Here is a 22375-nt window from a genome sequence, read left to right as displayed (position 1 = left end):
TTGTTTTGGGCGTTGGATAGTATAAACACATTAAGAATTATTATGTGGTGGTCTTTATATTTTACAACTATTTTATAAGCAAATTTGTAATCCTCAAAATAGAATTAGTTCTTGGGAAGGCATTTTATTTTCATGTTCTTTAAACATTTTAATTAGCTATTTTCATTAGTTCTCCAACTTTCAGGTGATTTATTTTCTTTTTGGTAAGAGATCTTTGTGTTTGTTTGTTGTGTTCTCTGATTCTTTTTTGACCTTTGATCTTTTTCTTTTCATGCTTTAGAAAAGACTCAGTTAATTCATTACAGACTGAAAGGTAAAATTTGAACTTTGGTATAGATTTATGTAGATTCCTTTAAAAAGATGACTTCCAATGTTGGAGCAAAAACTCCTGTTTGCAGTTTGAATGTTTTAGTATTAAGAAATTTTGACTGAAGCCTGTGTGTGTGTGTGTGTGATGGCCCACTAGGGGGTGGGGGTGAGTAGCACAGAGGGTGCCTAGCTCCATGGCCCCATCATGAGGGTAGAAAGAATATTGCACCCAGGGGACATTAACCTGGTGAAGAAGAAGCCTGGGCAAGTACAGTGGCTTGAGGAACAGCATTTGTTATTCACATCAGAGACTCATTGTGACAAGTTTGAGAACACTGAAAGGAAGTAATTAGTTTCCTACATATTATTGTTTGACAAATTTCAGATCTTTTGCAAAAAAATAGAAAAGTGCAATGACTTGGCTGTTCCATAGAGTCTGGTTACATGATAAACATTTTTCATACTAAGAAAACTAATAAAATACTTCCTGTTTCTGTGATATTCATATTAGAGGTGGGTTGAGTAGGTGAGTGATGTTCAATGCATTATGATGCTCCTCTTTCATATGTTTTCAGTGACAAACTGCTGTTACTTACATCTCATTTTATAGATGAAGGGACTGAGGCTAGAGAAATTAAATAGTATGACCAAAATTACACAGCTATGAAATGGCAGGGCTGGGATACTCTGATGGGCACAAATCCTAGTTTTATATTCTCTCTTGGTTTTATATTCTCTCAGTATTGCTCTCTTCAATCTAGAGAGAAGTGCATAAACCCCTACTCCTTTCTCTATCTTTGCAGCTGTCACAGGCAACCTAGACTAAGGAAAAGAGCAAATATTAAAAAAAAATCCAACAAACATAAGTAACAGGGTTAGTTAATATTTCAAGACTGAATAGCAGGTATTGGTAACATATTAAGCTTGATGGACAGAGTACAAAATAAAAATGGTAAGAGAAATTCACTTCAATCTTAGTCTCTTTTTTCATTCTACAAAGTCTTCTTCTTCTTTTCCTTATCCTTCTCCTTAATAGAAACCTTATCTTTCTTGCTTTCTGGTTTGTGTATCCCTGTCCTTATGTCTCTTTACCAGACCTGTCTCTGTCTCTGTGCCACTCCTGGCCTGCCCTTCTCTTCTCATTTCTTTTACCTCTTTTTTCTGCCTCTCTACTCCTTCCCATCTGAAACAGTTCTATTACAGAACAGAGGTGCCAAGTTTTAAATTTTATTAAAATAATAGGAAAAGCTCCATAACCTTAGTTGCTTATTATTTCATGCTGTTCGTAGTTGATTTAAGTTTTATAAGTCAGTGGCTCTTGTTAGCAAAGTGGTCTTTTTCAGATGTTATTAGCATTGGTGCCTTTGTAGTCTTAAAATCTTTTGAGTAATATCAGCAATATTCATATTAGGAATTATATAATTTCATAGGGACTATCTTTAAATTCTAGATCAAGCATAATAAAATTTTAAAGTTTAATAATAAAACTTTATACAAAATTTATAGTAATAAATTTGTATTCATTTAAATACATCTGCATATTTTTCAGATTCAGAAGGCTTGACTGCACAAAGCATTATTGATGCCAATGATGGTGCCCGAGGGATGATCCAATGGCAGCACAGCAGGTGATCCCAAGGCTCTGTGAGCCCTTCTCCAAGCTTCAGATCTTTTACCATCTACCAAATAGAAGTTCAAAATAGAAAAAAAGTACTTTCTTTACTTTCTCTTTCTGTTCTTACAGATTTGAAGTAAATGAAACCCTTGAAAGTGTAATATTGGTAGCTCACGGGAGTGAAGGGGCTCTTGGCCATGTGTCCTTGTTTGTGTACACCCAGAATTTGGAAGCACAACTGGGGCTGGATTACACCTTCACCCCAGTGGTAGGTCTTAACATCTATCCCAGACGACCTTTATGCATTATTTTAAAATTACTGTTTCCTGAGAATTATAGTGACTTATGTCCTACATAAATTAGTACACTATTATATAACCCAATTCACAGTAAATTAGAACAGATTTTCATGTGCCAAAATAATTTTAGTATTTTAGTAAGTAATATAAATTTAGTCTTATGGTAACAATTATTCTGTGCATATTAATTTTTCTATTGTAACAATTGATATTGGAGAATACAGATCTTGTGTTAAGGAACTCATATCATTAGATGACCTTCTCAAAGTGTTTCTTATCTTGAAATTTTTATCCTTTATTTCATTGTTTTTAACTTACTGAAACACTTTGTGTTTTAAAAACTTTTTACTTTGTTTCTTAGTAACATTTTCCCCTTAATCAGATGTTCAGCTTCTTCATTTCCTCCATAAATTTTACTTTTAAAATAAAACACTGTCAATTTAAATAAATTAAGATAGCTAATTCTTTGTGTTCGCAACTATATTGTTTCATCCCAAACATTTTATTTAAAAAAATGTTTTTTTAAAATGATATTATTCCTTTTAACTTTTAACCAGATTCTTCATTTTTCTGATGGAGAAAGACATAAAAATATAGAAATCATGATTCTTGATTTTTACATTCCAGAAGGAGATGAAAAATTTCAGCTCATTTTAATAAATCCTTCTCCTGGACTGGAACTGGGGAAACAGACAATAGGTATTTGACAATTTCTTCTCACCTCTTTCTCGTGCTGGTTTCCCTAATATGGGGGAAAGGCAGATTAGAGAGACTTGATGATTTCTACTTAGAATAAAAAAAAACATTTTAAATTAGGCATCTTGGAATTCTATGTCAGTGTTTTTGAATGGGTATATTTATGTAAAGAACAAAAAAAAAGTTAGTTGGTACTAAAGATACTATTGAGTCATTTCCTCAATTTAGAATGTTCAAAACATGAACAGGGAGAATGCAGAAAATATGTTTCAAGTGATGACTATAAAGAAGGAGGAGAAAAAATAGATAAAACAAAATAAAGGGAAAGAAAAAGAATGAACAAGAGAATTTGACTGTGAGAAGAAAAAAAAGGAGAGAAAGAGAAACAAGTAAAAAAAGAAACAAAACAAAACCAAAATTAACAAGACAAAAACACGGACCCTTAAGGGTCAATTCAAGGAAAAATAAACATGTTTAAAAAATGCTAAAACTGAGATAAAAAAAAAATGTATGTATGTATGTATGTATGTATGTATGTATGTCTACCAACGAATCACTCCAGCAAGAATACATACACACATGCACACTTAAAGAATTATCTCCACTTAGGTGTTTCAGAGTGTTGATAAAGGTGGATGTCGGTGCCTATCCTCAACTGTCATTCTGTTTCTTCTTGGGCTATGTATTGAGAGTAAGAGACACAACCTTGTTTGGGGGTTAACTACTTCCTCTTTTTGTGTTGTTCACTAAACTGCCCACTGCATTGGCCTAACACTGAAGTTGTTTGAAATAGCTTTCAGCTTCCCTGCTTACCATTATAAGATAGGAAGGAATGGGAAGTACTGTCAACTGCAGTTTTGTGCATACAGATAACATTGATGCACTCCGAGTGTGGAGCTTCTGCACAGTCCTAGTAGTGATGTTCTGGTGGCTAGGGCTTAGGTCTAATCAGAGCTTAAGGACTTTGTTGAGTATTATCTTCCCTGGAGAACACACATTTTTAGTGCCAGGCTGATGGCAATCGCTGCCAGGATCTCAGGAATCTCCCTAGAATTCTACTTGTAGGACAGGAAAGCCAGTCCTCTCCACGTGTTTCACGTCTATATAAATCTTACACACTCTGCTGCCCACAAACATGGCCTTCCCACACTTAGTCCCTAAGTGTATTCACACCCACTTGTTCAGTTTCATGACCTCTTCAGCTGGTTATGTGAGCCACCAGACTCAAAGGGTAAGTGAGTTGCACTCCCCTCTGTATTTCTTACTTGAATCACCATGGGTACAATATTCTCCGTAACTCTTGGATTTGTGTTCTACTAGGTACACGTTGGGCCACATGATGGGACATTATGGCAGTTCTTGTTTGATCTTACAGGCTTCTGCAGTAGGAAACTGCAAGGTGGCCTCCTCAAGATGACTTCCATGTCAGGTCTTCCCTTGTCAGTTGAGAGAAACAGATTTCACGACAAGCACATTTCAAACAAGAACCTGTTGTGCAGCCTCTGGATAGCTAAATTATGACTTTTTATCATCCATAGGTTTTCCCATGCCAATAGGTTGTGTCTCTCTCTATACATATTACCCCTCCCCTCTGTGGCCAATCAGTGCTGTTGCTGCTGCTGCTGCAACCAAGTTGGCTCCAATGTACTCTTTCTTGTTCTTTGTTCAATGCATGTTCATTTCTATTTTTTTTAATATTTATTTTTTAGTATTCGGTGGACACAACATCTTTGTTGGTATGTGGTGCTGAGGATTGAACCCGGGCCGCACGCATGCCAGGCGAGCGTGCTACCGCTTGAGCCACATCCCCAGCCCGCATGTTCATTTCTATGATTCTAAGAGACCATTATTATCTAAAATTGAATTTCAGTGAGTTCCCTCTTTTACCCACCTTGCTGAGAAGCAGTTCTCCTGCTACTTGAGTGTGGAGTCATGGAGCAACTGGAAATGCAACCTTCCTCTATTCCACTATCTTGAATCTCTTCTAAATTTATATTTCAAACTCTTATCATATGATATTTTTTTTTCTTGTATCTTGGTAGTAGACAAGCATTTCATTTAAGGATGAAAGTTCTGGACCTTCTTTTCTATTACCTTTGCCTGATGGATAGCTCCAGGACATGTTGAGCAGTACCAGTGCTGGCAGTCATCATTATCTTGTTTCTTTCTTTTATTATTATTATTATTATTATTAGTTATTCAAAACATTACAAAGCTCTTGACATATCATATTTCATACATTTGATTCAAGCGGATTATGAACTCCCAATTTTACCCCATATACATATTGCAGATTCACATGGGTTACACATCCACTTTTTTACCTACTGCCATACTAGTGTATGTGGTATTCTGCTGCCTTTCCTATCCTCTACTATCCCCCCTCCCCTCCACTCCCCTCCCCTCCCATTTTTTCTCTCTACCCCATCTACTGTAATTCATTTCTCTCTCTTGTTTTTCCCCTTTTCCCTCACTTTCTCTTTTATGTAATTTTGTATAACAATGAGGGTCTCCTTCCTTTACCATGCAATTTCCCTTCTCTCTCTCTTTCCCTCCCCCCTCTCATCCTTGTTTAGTGGTGATCTTCTTCTCATGCTCTTCCTCCCTATTCTGTTCTTAGTTGCTCTCCTTATATCAAAGATGACATTTGGCATTTGTTTTTTAGGGATTGGTTAGCTTCTGTTTTTACTGGGAATGTTTTCACTGTTTCGTCATTAAATTTGGTCTCTGCTGTTGACTTCTGAGAGGTAGCATCACATCAGGTTGACAAACCTACCTTCCATTCTAAGATTGCAGAGTATTTTCATATAATAAAGGAATATGAAATTTTATGTAATGCTTTAAAAATTAACCCTCTTTAAAAAAAAGGAAAAGGTACTCTTAAAATGATCACTTGCGGTCAAGAGTTGACCTTTTTTCCAATGAAATATCCACACTCATTTAAGCATTTATAACAGCCCCTCTTATTTTCATTTATCTTTGAATATTTTTGTTTTGACAGCTGTAATTACCATCCTTGCTAATGATGATGGCCCTGGAGTTCTGTCATTTAAAAACAGTGAGCACTTTTTCCTGAGAGAGCCAGCAGCTCTCTATGTTCAGGAAAGCATTGCGGTCTTGTACATTGTTCGGGAACCTGCATGAGGACTGTTTGGAACTGTGACAGTTCAGTTCATTGTCACAGAAGTGAATTCTTCAACAGAATCCAAGGACCTGACTCCTTCCAAAGGCTATATTGTATTAGAAGAAGGTGTTCGACTCAAGGTACAGTATGCAACTTTAATAAGGATGAAACTTATAACTCTAATATTTACAAAATATTTTTCCTGCATCCTCAAAAAAAGAAAAAGATATTTCCAACTTAGGTGAGAAATAAAGACACGATTAGATTATTATGTGACAAGTGCTAATGTACTATATAATATGTATAGAGGGCAACTGAAGAAATTTACTATTAATAGAGAAATATGTAAATAATAAAAATACACATATTGTTTTTTTTATTTTAAATTCCAAACTTATTTAAATGGTATACTTCACTTTATATGTAAAGTATAAGCCAAAAAAAGCTCCCAGCCCCAGTCAGTCATTTATTTTTGCTATATTTTAATTAAACAGCATGTAACTTCTGCTTCAAACTGTTTGAGAATAGGAATAGTGTTTGAAAGAGAAAAATCCTGGATTTGAGATTAATTATAAATGTGATCTATCCTTACATAAGTTTAGTTTCCCAACTTATTTTTCTATATATTTTCCATTCCTGTATATTGATTTTCTGTTCCTACTAAACTTTATTTTTAAAAATATAGTTGAAGTTTAAATTAGTTCATCGCATTATCTTTAGACATTTTTCAAGCTAGCTAAAATACTGCTTTAAAGAAATATATTTGCAGCCCTTTCCTCTAAACTAATTTATCTAACAATCAAATAACTTTCTCAATTTTAAGTTTTTGTAAAGTTCAACATATTTTTTTGTTCATTTTTTAAACGTTCTTCCAAATTTAAAATCTTTGATTTCTTCAAAGACACACTTAAATTGTGAAAAATACAAAAGTTCAAATGTGAAGTATATTAGAATTTGTCATTGCTTTATTCACATTTTTTCTCTTAATAATTTTTTTTTGTAATTTAAAATGTTTAAAATTTTTTTACTGTAATATTTTGTGTCTTTTTCTCGGCGTGTATTTAAGTAAAAACTTTTGTTCATTTGGTAAATTAAACATTAGAGAAAGTTGGATTAAATATTTTTGGCTCACACAACTGTTTTTGCTCCACGTTTTTATTTTGACATATAAATAGTAAAATGCACCAATTCCAAACATATGGATTAATGATTTTAAACATAGTATACACACATATAATGATCTGTATTAGTCAGCTTTTCATCACTATGAACAAAATACTGATAAGAACAACTTAATGGGGAAAGATTTATTTTCACTTAGTGTTTCAGAGGATTCAGGCTATGTCATTGGGCTCCAAGGTAGAATCATCTTGGTGGAAGGGTGGAGTTGAGGAAAGCTGCTCAGCTTATTGCACCTGGGGAAAACAGAAAGCAAGAGGAAAGTGCCAGAGAGAACCCAGACCTTTCCAGGACAACCTCTATCCCTTGTGACCCACTTAATACAAGTAATCCATTCAGCCATCAGTGGATTAATCTACTGATGAGATCAGAGACCTCATGATTTATCACTTTCCAAAAAGTCTACCTCTGAGCACATGAGACTTTGGACAACATTTCATATCCAAAACATAATACCTCCACTCAGATTAAAGATATTAACACTACTGTTACCCAGATGGTTCTCTTTTGCGTCTTGCCTTTTCAAGAGGAAACTACTTTGTAATGTTTTAATTGACTCGTTTTTGCTGATTCTTGAGCTTTGTATAAATAGGGCCTTATAGTATCTATTCTTTTGTGTTTAGCTTCTTTCATGCTTCTTTTGTGTGGTTGCAGACATGCGTAGCTGATCCTTTTTTATTGTTGAATAGAGTTTTATGGAACAGATCACCATTTGTTTATCCATTTTCCTGTTGATGAACATTTGGGGTGTTTCTAATTTGTTCCTACTAAGGCTTTTTTGTAATATATATATTTTAATTGTCAATGGACCCTTATTTATTTATATGTGGTGCTGAGAATTCAATCCAGTGCCTCAAACATGCTAGGGAAGTGCTACCCCTGAGCCAGAACCCCAGCCCCTCTACCATGGCTTTAATGGTGAATCCTAGACTAGAAAGACATTAATGAAGTTATATAGCCAGAGCAGGATAAAAAAGTATCCCAAAAAGGACATGAATTTAATATTTTAATATTTTATTCTGTGTTATTTAAAAATGTCATTTATTTTTTTAGACACTTCCATGTAGTGTACCACAATGTTGAAACTCCCAAAAGTAATAACATGAAAATCCCAAAAGTAGCTATCACATTATGGGGACCATTATTAAATAAAAAAGAGGTGCTGTTTTTTGAAAGACATTATTTTGGTTTCTAAAATGTTTATTAAATTTCTCTGTATGTGTTTTGCAAATATATTCTATTCTAGTAACTTTACTTTTTTTATTTTGTTTTCAGGCTCTGCACATTTTTGCTGTATTAGACACAGAACCAGAAATGGATGAGCATTTTGTTTGCACCTTGTTTAATCCTATGGGAGGTGCGAGACTAGGGGCACAGGTTCAAACCTTGATAACAGTATTACAAAATCAGACCCATTTGGGGCTGTTCGGTATTTCTGCTATTGAAAATAGGTATAATTTATTTATAAGAAAATATAACTTCTGAAAATAAGAAAGAAATAATTTTTGACATAAGAAAATGCAAAAGAAAATTGAGGTGTGATTATGTAAAGTGGACTTTTAAAATGAATTCCAGAAGACAGATCCATAGTCCACAAGCTCTCTTATTACAGAGAACATCAAAGACTTAACCATGGCCTGCTAAATGGTGTCATCAGAATTCTTATGTTCTCATAGTTCACACTTCTAGGAAAAGGCCTGCATTATTTTGTGATTTTAGAAATAAAAAGCAAGAAAAAATATAAAATATACTTGGTCACTGAATCCAAATACATGACTCTTTAAACATATTAAAATGATTATAGTTATAAAATTTCCTTTGGAAACTGACAGATATTTATATACAGTATTTTAAGAGATTTAGTTTTATTTCTATACTAGGAATTTCCTGTTTTTTACTGTCAGATGTTTTTGATTTATGTGTGAAAAATTCAAAAAAGACAGTTTTAAAATGTGTAATGTTAAATTACTGATCTTCAGTATTTTCTGATTATGAGTGTTGCATTTGTATTTTAAAAAAACTCCATAAATGAATATTTTCAAGCACCCATTTGTCTTGAAAATATTCATGTATCAAATTTGTGCATGTCATTTGGGTTATATAAATGTAGAAGCATATTAAGCATATGCTGGTAATGTGACATATATTTTAAATATGTAAAAATTATATTCTTTTTCTGTTTTCCACAATTTCAGAGCCACTTCTATAGATATTGAAGAAACCAACAGAACAGTATACTTAAATGTGTCGCCTACTAATGGCATTGATTTAGCTGTGAGTGTGCAGTGGGAGACGATATCTGAAACAGCCTTTGGCATGAGTATGTTTAGTTTTTTATGAGAACAAAATGCTGTAACTCAGAAATGTTGCATGTATAAGATTTACATTATTTCCATGAATTATAACTTATGGATTTATTAAAAATGGGAAACAGATATTTAATTTTATTACTATATCCAAGAATATTTATTGAGTGCCTAGGTATGGTATTGAGCTCATGGAGCTTAGAATTTAAGGTGTACCAAAATAAATAAGTAAAAATCAATGTGGAGGAATCAATTATGCAAAGAACTGGGTTGGAGGAACCTGGGAGACAAGAGGGGGAAGCTTTAGAGGCAGGAAACTCAGGCATGAAAGGACATGTCATAATTGAAGAACCTCAGTGAATAGGGAGTACAGAAATAGGGGAGATGCAGAGATCATTGAAGAACTTGAGAAATATTTTATTGATGTCAATCTTTTATCCCAGAGTTAATGGAAAACCTTTGAGTAGTTTAGGCATGGGGAAGATGGTATGGTATGATCATGTTTGCATTTTTTAGTGTTATTCATAGGACCGTGTAAAGAATTGGTTGGGGGCTGGGGATATGGCTCAAACGGTAGCTCGCTCGCCTGGCGTGCATGCGGCCCAGGTTCGATCCTCAGCACCACATACCAACAAAGATATTGTGTCTGCCGAGAACTAAAAAATAAATATTAAATATTCTCTCTCTCTCTCTCTCTCCTCTCTCACTCTCTCTCTTTTTTTAAAAAAGAATTGGCTGGTATAGCAGAGAAGAGAGGATGCATGGAGATGAGCAAAAGGGCAACAGATGATAGAAGTTTAGAGCAGGTGATGAACTGGGTGTAAGGGTGAGGCTGAGTCCCAGATGACTCCTATTTCCTCAGCTTGTGTGGTAGGATAGAGTGTCTTGCTACTGACTAAGAGATATGTGAAAGAAGGCTAGGTGTTGTTTTGGCGAGGGAATTAAAATAAATGTGTTTTAGCACATGTTAAGTTTGAGTTCCTTTTGAGAAGGCATTTATACTCAAAGGAAGGTCTCTGCTGCAAGATAGACTTAGGGATCTGACATGTGTTACTGTTTTTAAAGTCATGGACATTGATTTAACAATCTGAGAAGAGGAGCTCTAGACAGAGAAGGGAAGAAGACCCAGCCTGAAAATTGAAAAGCATCAGATTGAATGGCTAGGGATAGCAGAGTGATCTCACGAAGGGGATTTGGAGACCTGGTGAGAAATACAGGAGAAAACAGTAGATTGCAGATACTAGAAGAGTGTGTTAAAGGGTGGGAGATGGACTGGGGCTATTGCTCAATGTCAGAGTGCTTGCCTAGCATGCCCAGGGTCCTGAGTCCAAACCCCAGTGCTGGAAAAAAGAAATAAAACATGTTTTAGCATATTTCCCTTTAAAATTACAGTTAGCAAGTATTTATATTTAAATAGACCTTGGGAAAGTTCATATGGCTATAGAGTGAAGTATTAGTACTCCTTTTGTTATCCATAATTGTTATTTTAAGTTACTATTTTTAAGTTTTCTAGCCTCTTTCTTTCTCTCTCTCTCTCTCTCTCTCTGTATCTCTCTCTCTCTCTCTCCTCTCTCTCTCTCTCTCTCTCTCTCTCTCTCTCTCTCTCTCTCTCTCTCACACACACACACACACACACACACACACACACACACACACCCCATGGGGAATTCATTTGTATTGAAGTCATTAGTCTCAATGTTTAAATAACAAATTAGAGCAGATAAGTTTGAGAAGGAAATATGCACTGGTAAATAATGATTTATGTTTTTAGGGAGAATGGATGTTGTCTTTTCAATATTTCAAAGTTTTTTGGACAAGCCAGTTTCTGGCTGGTGTTTCTTTACTTTGGAAGATTCAGTATATGGTATAATGTTAAGAAAATCATCATTTACTATTTACCGATGGCAAGGGATTTTTATTCCAGTAAAGGTAAACATTGCTTATTTTCTTCCACAGTGCACAAAATAAAATATACAAGTAAATGTGAGATACATTATGAGTTAACTGTTTTTTGTAATTCTCATTTTCTAGGATTTAAAGATACAAAATCCTAAAAATTGTGAGGCCTTTAAGATTGGACTTTCCCCCTACTTTGTAATTACTCATAAAGAAAGAAATGAAGAGAAGTCTTCTGTTAACAGTGTGTATACCTTCACATCTGGATTCCAGTTATTCCTGGTAAAAACAAAATCTTCATTTTATATTGCTTTACCTAAAAGAAATTCAGATTTGTAAGACTGATCTAAATGGATGACAATGTATATTCTATGTTAATGAGTAACAGGACTTTTTGCAAGTTGATACAAATTGTAGCATGTATCTTAACCTGGGGCTATTTTTTTTCACTTGAAATGATGTATGCTTATGATATATGCATACCTAGTGATCAGAATAGTTTTAAACATCGAGTCTTAAACATCAAATACTAACTCATTAGTATAATATTTAGTGCCTTTCTGATTTAAACTCTTTAAATTTTTATTCCCACTTTTCTGTCTTCCTTGCAGGTGCAAACAGTCATTATTTCTGAGAGTTCCCAAGTAAGATATTTTACTTCAGACAGTCAAGATTATTTAATTGTTGCAAGTCAAAGAGAGGATTCCGAAAAATACTGTAGTTGAAAGTTATGAGGTAGGGTCTAGAGATTTGGTATAAAAGAAAACCATAGTTTGTGGTAAAGTAGTAAAGGAGAATATGAATATTGATTGGTCCCAATTAACTTTTAAACAACAGTTATGAATATTATATGTTCTTCAAGAACCAAAGCAAATGTAATCATAAACATGAACATTTAATCAGAATTTAATTGAGTTGGAAAACATTATGGAGAAAAATCACACAGCTAGACTGATGGTATCACTAAAAAATCATGATTAACATTGCCAATTGGGCACTCAGCATCACCCCAGAAATTTCACATTTTTCTAGCACACTACATTTTATAATCTCCTTAATGCTTAATTGATAATTTTTGTCTCTCGTGCTTCTGTACATGCTTCTTATCGCCTCATTTTCAACTAATGACCTCAGTGAAATGAAAGTCACTAGAGGGAGATTACTTATTTTCCCAACACCAAATTCAAAATCCCACTTAAAAGCCAGTGTTGCCCCTCCCTCCTGCTGCAGCGGAGGAGTGTCCTTCTGGAGAAGTCCTTCCTTTCACATGGCTGCCCCTCAGCCTTCATAAGGTTTAGTTATTCCCTCCATAGCTGGCATTTCTTTCTCCACGAAATTATTACAGTTGGCATAAATAGTTGAGAATTGTTCAGTTTACAACAAAATCCCTTGATCTCTTCCCTTTCTAATTTCTTTTTTTTTCATTTATTGTCTCTCCTTTGTGGTAGGACGTTGTGAGAGAAGTGTCAGCTAGCTTTGTCTACTTCTCATGCTCACCCATGGCGACTGGATTGCCAAATCCAGTGAATATGTTTATCACTGTCATATACAACTTCCCACCAGCATGAGACTTAGTCATACCCAAATCTCAACCCCCTCTACTCTTGGTTTATGATACCACAAGGCTTTCCTTCTTAAGAACTCTGTCTGCTCAGTCTCCATTGCTGGTTCCTCCTCCCTTTTCTGAATCAATATGTCTTAGAGTATTCCATAATTCAGTTTTAGTTCATATTTCTTTTTTCTTTTCACCTACTCTGGGAAATTTCATCAGTTCTGTAGCTCTTCATAGGAACATTAGTCTAGCTTTACATATCAGCTATAGGCTAATGTCTTTCATATCATATCTGTAACCTTTCCTCTGTAGTCCAGACTTGAATGTCTAACTGCCTATTGATGCATCCACTTAAATATATTTTAGGAGTGTGTTATAATGTATATCAAGCTGAACTGTAATTAATTTTCTCTATGAAACTTGTGTTTGAGTATTTTCTTTTATCTCGGGAAATAGTAACCTCAGAAATGCAAGTGCTCAAGGGAGAATTCTGTGATATATTTTGTTGAATTACCCCCTTTTTTTCTTTCACATCTAATTGATCATTAAGTGTTTTTGAATCTGTGTCTCCATAATATTTTTGAGTATAGACATTTCTTTCCACCTCAGCTCATCTCCATCTAAGCCTAGTTCTTATCTTTTCTTACCTGAACTGCTAGTCTCCAAGCTAGTCTCTGAAGTTCTCTGATCTCCTCAGATTCATTCTCTATTGGTAGCAGGAGTAATCTTTTAAAAATATTGATTCATGTTACTCATTTAAAAAATTTAGTGATTCCAAATGATAATAAATTTAGCATTAGTTAGTATGCTATATATGTAGGATAACCATATTTCTTCTAGCCCAGGATAGCACTGGATCATGCCATGTCCTTGTATAATTATTATTAATATTTCAATCTCTAAAGAACCCCTACATGAATGGTAATTATATGGTCACCCAAGAAAGGATACTTCATGAGTTCCCCTTTCCTGTCTTGACTGTTCAACCTCTTAGCACTGTCAGCTTTCTGGGCTAGTTTTTATTCAGAGCATCATAATCATCTGTATCTTAGAAACTGTCATGTCATTCCTTCTATCTTCATTCCCCTAATACATACATTTCTTTCATCATATTATCTTGACTTTTGGCTTCAGTATCAGTTTTAATTTATGGTCATCATTTATTCAGTTATTGCTATGTGAGTTTTTGCCTTTTCCTCATCGTTAATAAGAGTGATAAAGGAGGAGGTCAGTGTACCTAGGCTTCTAGCTTAATGCTTGTCTCAAAAGTCCTAACTGTTGACTGCATAATTATTATTTTTTCTTTTTTAAATTAGAGCTTTATAGTTATACATAGTAGTTGCATTCATCCTGAAAAACTCACACATGCATGGAAATCTATTTTAGTTCATGATATCCATTTTTCCCTCCTCTTTTTCCCTTCCATCGTCCTTCCCCTCTCCATCCCTTTCCTCCACTCTGCTAGACTTCCTTTCACTTGTCTATTATTTAATATTTGATTCATTTGTATTATCCTTTCCTTACCTCCTCCTTTCCTTATTTTACTCTAGCTTCTGCATATAAACTTTGAGTTTCTGAGTTTGGCTAATTTCACTAAACATGATATTTTCCATTTTCATCCATTTACCAGCAAGTGCCATCATTTCATTTTTTTTATGGCTGAGTAAAACTCCATTGTGTGTGTGTGTATGTATCATAATTGTGATACATATTAAGAATATATATATATATATATGTATATGTATATGTGTGTGTATATATATATATATATTTTTTTTTCATTCTATTCCAGTCATCTATTTATTGGCATCTGGGTTGATTCCATAAGTTACCTATTGAAATTTTGCTGCTATACACTTTGAGGTGGCTATATCCCTGCAGTGTGTCAATCTTATGTCTCTCTGGAAAAATACCAAGGAGTGGGATAGCTAGGTCATAGGGTGGTTCCATCTCTAGGTTTTTGAGGAATCTCCATACTGCTCTTCAGAGTGGTTTAGTAGTCACATCAACCATATTCAAGTGTACCTTCCCCCCCCAACATCGCCAGCAATTATTATTCATATTCTTGAGCAGTGCCATTCTGACTGGGTTGAGATTACATTGTATTTTAATTTTGATTTATATTTTCCTGATAGCTGTTGAACATTTTTTTCGTATATTTTTTGGCCATTTGTGTTTCATCTTTTGAGAAGTTTCTGTTTAGATCTTTTGCCCATTTATTGATTGCATTATTATTATTATTATTATTATATTATATTTGGTGCTAAGTTTTTTTAATCTTCTGGATATTAATCCCCTATCAGAAGAATAGCTGGCCAAGATTCTTTCCCTTTCTGTCATCTCTCTATTCATGTTCTTAATTGTTTCCTTTGCTGTAGACAAGCTTTTTAGTTTTATGGCATTCATTTATTCTTCATTTTATTTCTTGCACTTTGGGGGTCTTGTCAGCATCTATATGATGGACTATGGAGCCTATGTTTTCTTCTAGTAGTTGTAAAGTTTTTGGTCTAATTCCCGATATTTGATCCATGTTGATTTGGGTTTGTATAGGGTGAAATAGAGGGGTCTGATTTATTTTTCTATACATAGCTATCCAGTTTTCCTAGCACCATTTGTTAAAAAGGCTGTCTTTTGTCTGTCTAAAATATAGTTTTGACATATTTTTCAAATGTCAGATGGCTGTAAGTATGTGGATTTGTCTCTTCGTCTTCTATTCTGTTTTATTTGTTTTCATGTCTATTTTGATGCCAATACCATGCTGGTTTTGGTGCTATAGCTCTGAAATATAATTTCAGATCAAGTATTGTGATACCTCCTGCTTCTCTTCTCTTGCTTAGTATTGCTTTGGCTATTTTGTTTCTCTTATTATTCCAAATGAATTTAAGAATTTTTTTTCTAATTTTGTGAAAAATATCATTTTTATTTAAATGAGATTGCTTTGAATCTCTATATTGCTTTTGGTACTGTGGCCATTTTGACAATATTGATTCTGTCTATTCAAGAACATGGGATGTCTTTCTATTTGATAAGGTCTTATTCAGTTTTTTTCTTCATTGTGCTATAAATTTCATTGCTGAGTTCTTTTACCTTTTTTTTTTAGATTAACTCTTTAACACTTTTTTGGATATTATTATAAATGGGATGGTTTTCTTCATTTCTTCCTCAGCCGAATTATGGTTAGAGTGTAAGAAAGCTATTGATTTATGAGTAGTGATCTTGTATTCTCCTTCTTTGCTAAACTTATTTATAAGCTCTAGAAGTGGTCTAGTGGAGTTTTTTTAGGTCTTCTAGATATAGAATCATATCATTGGCAAACAAATAGTTTGACGTCTTTTTTCCCTATTTGTATACCTTTCATTTCCTTTTGTTGCCTGATTGCTCTGGCTCATGTTTTGAGGACTATATTGAGTAGGAGTGGTGAGAGTGGACAGCCTTGTGTTATTCCTGTTTTTAAAGGAAATGCTTTTAGTGTTTCTCCACTGAGTATGATGTTGGCTTTGAGTTTGTCATAAATGGCCTTTATGATGATTAGGTAAGTTCTTTTGAATCCTAGCTTCTCCAGCATTTATTCATGTGAATCGGTGTTGAATTTTATCAAAGGCCTTTTCTGCATGTATTGAGATGACCAAATGATTTTTGTCCTTAATTCTGTTAAAGGATTAATTACATTTATTGATTTGCTTATGATGAAACAACTTTGTATTCCTGAAATGAAACCCACTTGATCATGGTGTATTGTCTTTTCTGATGTGTTTTTAAATGGTGTTTGCTAAAATTTTATTAAGGAATTTTGCATCTAGTTTATCAGGGATATTATTCTGTAGTTTTATTTCCTTGATTCATCTTATCTGGTTTTGGCATCAGGGTTATACCAGCTTCTAAAAATGTATTTAGGAGTGTTCCCTCTCTTTTAATTGCATGGAATAATTTAAGAAAGAGTATTAGTTCTTTTTTAAAGATCTAGTAGAATTCAGTTGAGAATCCATCAGGTCCTGGGTTTTCCTTTTTTGAAAGGCTTTTAATTACTGTTTCAGTTTCATTAGTTAGTATTGGTCTATTTAGGTTTTTATACATCTTTCTGATTCAATTTGAGTAGGTCCATATGTGTCTAGAAATTTGTCAGTGTCTTTAAGATTTTCCAGCTTATTGGAGTACAAATTTTCAAAACAGGTTTTGATAACTCTCTGGATTTCAAAAGGGTCTTTGCTGGTATTTCCTTTTTTAACTCAGATCTTGTTGATTTGCTTCTTCTCATTCTTTCTTTTGGTTAGTTTGGCTAAGTGTCAATCTTATTTCTTGTTCCTGTCTATTGTTTTCTTATTCTCACCTTTATTGATTTTGGCTCTGAACTTAATTATTTCCTGTCTTCTACTGGTTTTAGGGTTAGATTGTTCATCTTTTTCTAAGGCCTTGAGGTGAAGCATAAGCATATTTATTTGACAATTCTTTAATTTTATAGTGGTGCTATAATTTTCCTCTTAGAACTATTTTAATACTGTCCCAGAGATTCTGATCTATTGTATCTTTTTCTCTTTTTTTCCTAAGAATTTCTTAATTTCTATTCTTATTTCTTCTTTGATATTTTCTTCATTTCTTCAGAGAGTATTGTTAAATCTCCAGCTTTTTGTGGTTTCTATTATTTTTCTTGCTTTGATTCTAGTTTCATTCCATTATTATCTGATAGGATACATGGGATATGTTGATTTTTTTTTTTTTTTTGGTATTTGCTAAGATTTGTTTCATGGCCCAGAATATGGTCTATTTTGGAAAAAATTTTGTGTGCAATGGAGAAGATAAATTCTGCTGTTATAGGGTGGAATATTCTGTAGATGTACATTTGATCCATTTGATTTATAATATTGTTTATGATGCACACATGGAAATAATTTTTTAATACTTTTTTATAACTTTATTGAATTTTTTACTGTGGTGCTGAGGATCAAACCCACTGCCTCACCCATGCTAGGCAAGTGCTCTACCACTGAGCTACAGCCCTAGCCCCAGAAAGAAATTTTAAAAATTGCAATGAAGAATGAATAGTGAAGGACACTTCTCCATTGAATTAGACAAAATAATTGATGACATTGGATGGTTTTTGTGTATGTCAACAGTCTTTCTTTTCAATTCTTCTGAGTTGTATACAGATAGTGAGAGCAAAGGGTGGGATTGTTTAGTCCTTCCTGGTTTTGTGTTGCTCTCTGAGCTGCCACTTGGAACAGCCTAAGATTGAAGCTGTTTGATGTAGTATGTAAGACTCAGCTTCCCTTCTCACTAGTATGAGGTAGCGTGGGTTAGGACAAACTGTCAGCTGGTGTTTTGTCCATCTGGACCAGTTTGGTGCACTCCTAAGGAACTGCCTCTGCAGCATCCTGTGAGGAAAGTTCCAGCAGGTAAGGCTGAGGTCTCATTAGGCCTCCTGGGCTTTGTTGGCTGGGGCTTCTTTGGAAAGACTAGATGGACCCACTTCTAGATTAGACAATAGCCAATGTCATCTGCAGGTCTGGTTCTCAAGACCCTCCCAAAAATCCAATCATGGGAAAGGGGGTTGCTGATCCTTTACTCACTGCTGCTCAAGAGCACTGTCTTCTCTGGTCTAGTCCTTTAGTGTGTTCACCGTGCCAACTCAGACTTCAGCTGGTCACATGAGCTGCCTGAGACAAAGGACAAGTGAATTGGGCTCCCTTTGCTCTGGGTGTAGTCACTGTTTTACTCACTTTCCATCTGGCCTAGCCTAGGTCCCCGGAAAGCTGTGTGCAGGACATTGTGACTTGCCTCATCTCTCCGTAACCAGTTGAAATATAGAGTGTGCTTTTCAAGCATTAGCATGCAGTACAGCCTATGGATCAGTTAAGAATAGGTAGCATTTTTGATTTCAGGTTTCTCTCTATGAAGACTGTGTTCTGTTGCCTCTGTCTGTGGTGACTCTGCATAGGTGGTGGGGCTGCCAGGTCTGCTCCAATGTATTCCTTCTTGTTCAGTTACTGTACCCAAATTCCTGAGTCTCTGAGACACTTCAGTGTCTAATGTTAAATTTTATTGAAATTCCTCTTTTACCCACCTTGTTAAGAAGCTGTACACCTGTTTCTTTGGTCCCAGGCCACTGTTGTGGGGTTCACACACAGAGACATGACACCAAGGTGGTTAATAAGAGTAATGTTTATTTTGTGCCAGGACAGACTGGGTGGATTTTCATCCAAAAGCCAAGCCCCTATTGCAGCAGGGATTTGCCTTATATAGCCACTGCTAGTCTCCCTTTCCCATGTTACATATTAGCTTCTTTGCTCCCCTGTATGGAAAAATACACTTCATGTGGTTATTCTATAAGGAAATTTTGACAGAGCTGCACAGGCCCACTGGGGGTGTTGGCAGAGTTGCACATGTGCTCTGAGTGTTAGCAGAGTGGCGTTTGCATGCTTAGTGTGCTACACTGCTTTTCTTTGTTCTGGGGAACACATGCATACCTGGTTACTAAAGGCGCCACATTGTTCAACAGAGTTGCATGTGCACACATCTACTAGCTGTGCTGTGCCTCTTTGTTTGAAGAGGGCTCCTACCACACCAGGATGCAGCTTAGAAAGTAGCTTTCCTTTACTTCGCTATCTTCTGTCTCCTCCACCATCTTCCATCTCCTGAATAAGTATAATTTGTTGTGAAAGCGCTCAAATTATATAGGAAACCAGGTCAATTATACACTTTCTTTTAATTGTAAATATTATGAACACTTACCCTGAGGCCTTGTATGCATTGCCACCATGAGGATGAAAATAGTTTAGGCATTTCTCTATATGCTGTTGATCAAGATATTGGAAATGATGTGCAGCATCAGAAGATCTTGTACTAACTTCTAAGATTTATTTTCAAATAATTTCTCTTTCATTTATTCTGCATGCATGTGTGTACACACACAGAGATAAAAAAGGGGAGAAGGCATTAGGCTTGGTACTTTCCCACTTAATAAAAGTATCATCCTAACTAAATAAAAGGATACAGGAGAATAGACATGTGACATTGGCTAAATTCTTCCTAGTGCTAAATTCCTAGTCATGAAGGTTTTTATATTTGAACATTTCCTACAGGTCTTCAGATGGAATGGACAGAGCTTTGCATTGCAACAGAATCTTCCTGTCCAGGGTGTTTTGACCATGGCCTTATTCAACAGAGGCAACTCTTTGTTCTTAGCAATTTCCCAGGCTAATGTCAGGCTATATGTCCTTTTATTCAGATGGTCTGGCAGCACATTTATTTACTTTGAAGAAGTGCCAGTCAGTGGAACGACACAAATTGAAGCTTTGTCTTCAGGAGATGATATTTACTTAATTTTTGCCAAAAATACCTTTTTAGATAAGATGACATGGTGTTTATAATGCAACTATAGTTATTACCCAAATTGTCTAGCCTTCATAATGTTTGTTTTATATGAACATGCTCTTGTAACAATTTTTTTAGGTAATCCATAGACTATTTCTTGAGGGATAATGTTAATTATCAGGTATAAATGCAATTTGAGGAAAAAATAAGCATTATGCCAGTACTCTTGTAGTGCCCTGAACCACCAATTTAAAGTTATGTTAAAATAAAATAAGGGGTGGTTGGTAGAATAGAATGATCTATGAAGATTTCATAGACAAGTGCAAACAGGTAACTTTTATCTGAATATGTTTGGGGTGTCATTAATAATTTATAGTACTAATAAAAAGTGTTCAGCAACTTTTGACAATATTGTTTCAAAAATGTTTTCTAAATAAGCATATGATTTCTTTTGCTTACCAAAATTTAGATAAAATTTCAACAATGTTAAAAAAAAATATTTTGCTTCTTTTCTTTCTTTATGGTTTGGTCATGGACAATAGCTAACTAACTAACTAACTAACTATTATATATATACTTTGTGTGGTAAATGCAAAGACATTTGAAACATTATCTAAAAAGTTATGTTTTTGTTGAACTAAATGGATTCATATGAAATTTGTTTCTTAAATTAGAATTACCATTTTGTTATAGTCTTACTAGGCAATTTTGCCATTTTCCTTTTGTAACTTTTACTTCAAGATTTGATTATTACTCTATTGTTGTAGGAGATCAGAATTCCATTGATATTTTCCTCTGGGAGATAGGACAGTCTTCTTTCAGATATTTCCAATCCCTGGATTTTCCTACCATTAACAGAATTCATTCCTTCACGCCAGCCTCTGGAATAGGTAAGGACTTTTCAACTGCTAACTAGTCATCCTAAAGGCAGTGTGAAGCAGGATTATTTGAATCTCATTGAATTAGACATAAAATTGTCACATTCCAGAGCCTGGGTATTTTAAAAAGAGTATAAAATCAATATCTGTACAACAATCTTTCCAGAAGTCCTAGAATTTCAAAAGGCTCCTTGAGAATAAGTGACTAAAATATAGGGGAAAATGTTAATGAAGAAGAAAGATAGGATACTTCTTTTGTCTCTTGTCTCTTTTATTTAGAGAAAATGAAAATTACATTAAAATATATATATATATATATTTAAATATATATATATATATTTAAATATGAAAGTATATATAAGAAGAGAGGAAACATTAGCATTTAAGGATTTTTTGAAAAGTCAGAAAGTTGGATATATGTGTAGTATATCTGCTGTCTGGAGGAATCACTTGGGCAGGCTGTAGAGAAAGAGAAGCAGCTGAGTCCAGTTGCCATGTGAGCTGGTCAGGTTGCCTTTAGGGTAGGTGTCAACAGTACAGGGACAACACACAATTGGTGAATCATCATGTATGCTGCTGAGGTGCCCAGAGGAACTTGGAAGCCAAGCCCAAGGGGCTACACAGGCTAGTCCAAATGAATCACAGTCCTGCTGTTGGATTGAGACATACCAATTCCATATGAATAAAACAGCACACTTTTACTAATTAAATAATATATGTAAGTCATTGTTATGTAGATATGAAGAATTCTCTAACTTCATAGTCTTAATGTCTGAGTAAAGAAGCAATAAAAAATATGAAGACACTATTGAATAATGGATAGAGAGATTGTTAGAGGGTTGGATTTCAGAGATATTGATTTTTGAAGATAATCTAACTCACAAAAGTTAAAACGTATAAAGTAAAGCATATTGAGAAGACTGGAGGATTTGGTGCAAATATAGGAGACAGTCTATATTTGCAGTTTTTCTCTTAGGTGCCTGACTGCTTTTTTCTCTGTTAGGCTTTGTGACTGTCACCCTATGTCACCTCAACACTAACCAGGAATCACAGCTTATTTACCTCTCATTTCTAATACACACACACACACACACACACACACACACACCACACACACACACATACACACACACACATCACTGCATCTCGTTTCTGTGTTTTCCACTTCTTCCTCCTCAGCTCTGCATCCATGATATATTCTCCCAGACCCCGC

General features: G+C 34.8%; 1 protein-coding gene across 1 annotated transcript in view; it reads left to right on the top strand.

The window, feature by feature from the left end:
- The first annotated feature begins 514 nt into the window (after nucleotides 1–514).
- LOC144373347 (adhesion G-protein coupled receptor V1-like) overlaps nucleotides 515–22375 on the top strand; it is a 105410-nt gene continuing 83549 nt past the window's right edge. The window contains 11 exon segments of the mRNA XM_078036453.1: nucleotides 515–654; nucleotides 2110–2192; nucleotides 2851–2922; nucleotides 5921–6183; nucleotides 8498–8673; nucleotides 9418–9542; nucleotides 11300–11457; nucleotides 11560–11706; nucleotides 12036–12135; nucleotides 20045–20314; nucleotides 21049–21174. Of these exon segments, the coding sequence (XP_077892579.1) occupies nucleotides 515–654; nucleotides 2110–2192; nucleotides 2851–2922; nucleotides 5921–6183; nucleotides 8498–8673; nucleotides 9418–9542; nucleotides 11300–11457; nucleotides 11560–11706; nucleotides 12036–12135; nucleotides 20045–20314; nucleotides 21049–21174 (1660 nt within the window).

The sequence above is a fragment of the Ictidomys tridecemlineatus genome, unplaced genomic scaffold (genome assembly GCF_052094955.1).
Source record: "Ictidomys tridecemlineatus isolate mIctTri1 unplaced genomic scaffold, mIctTri1.hap1 Scaffold_36, whole genome shotgun sequence".
In the NCBI taxonomy this organism is placed as follows: Eukaryota; Metazoa; Chordata; class Mammalia; order Rodentia; family Sciuridae; genus Ictidomys; species Ictidomys tridecemlineatus.
This window is presented reverse-complemented; position numbering and strand designations above follow the sequence as displayed.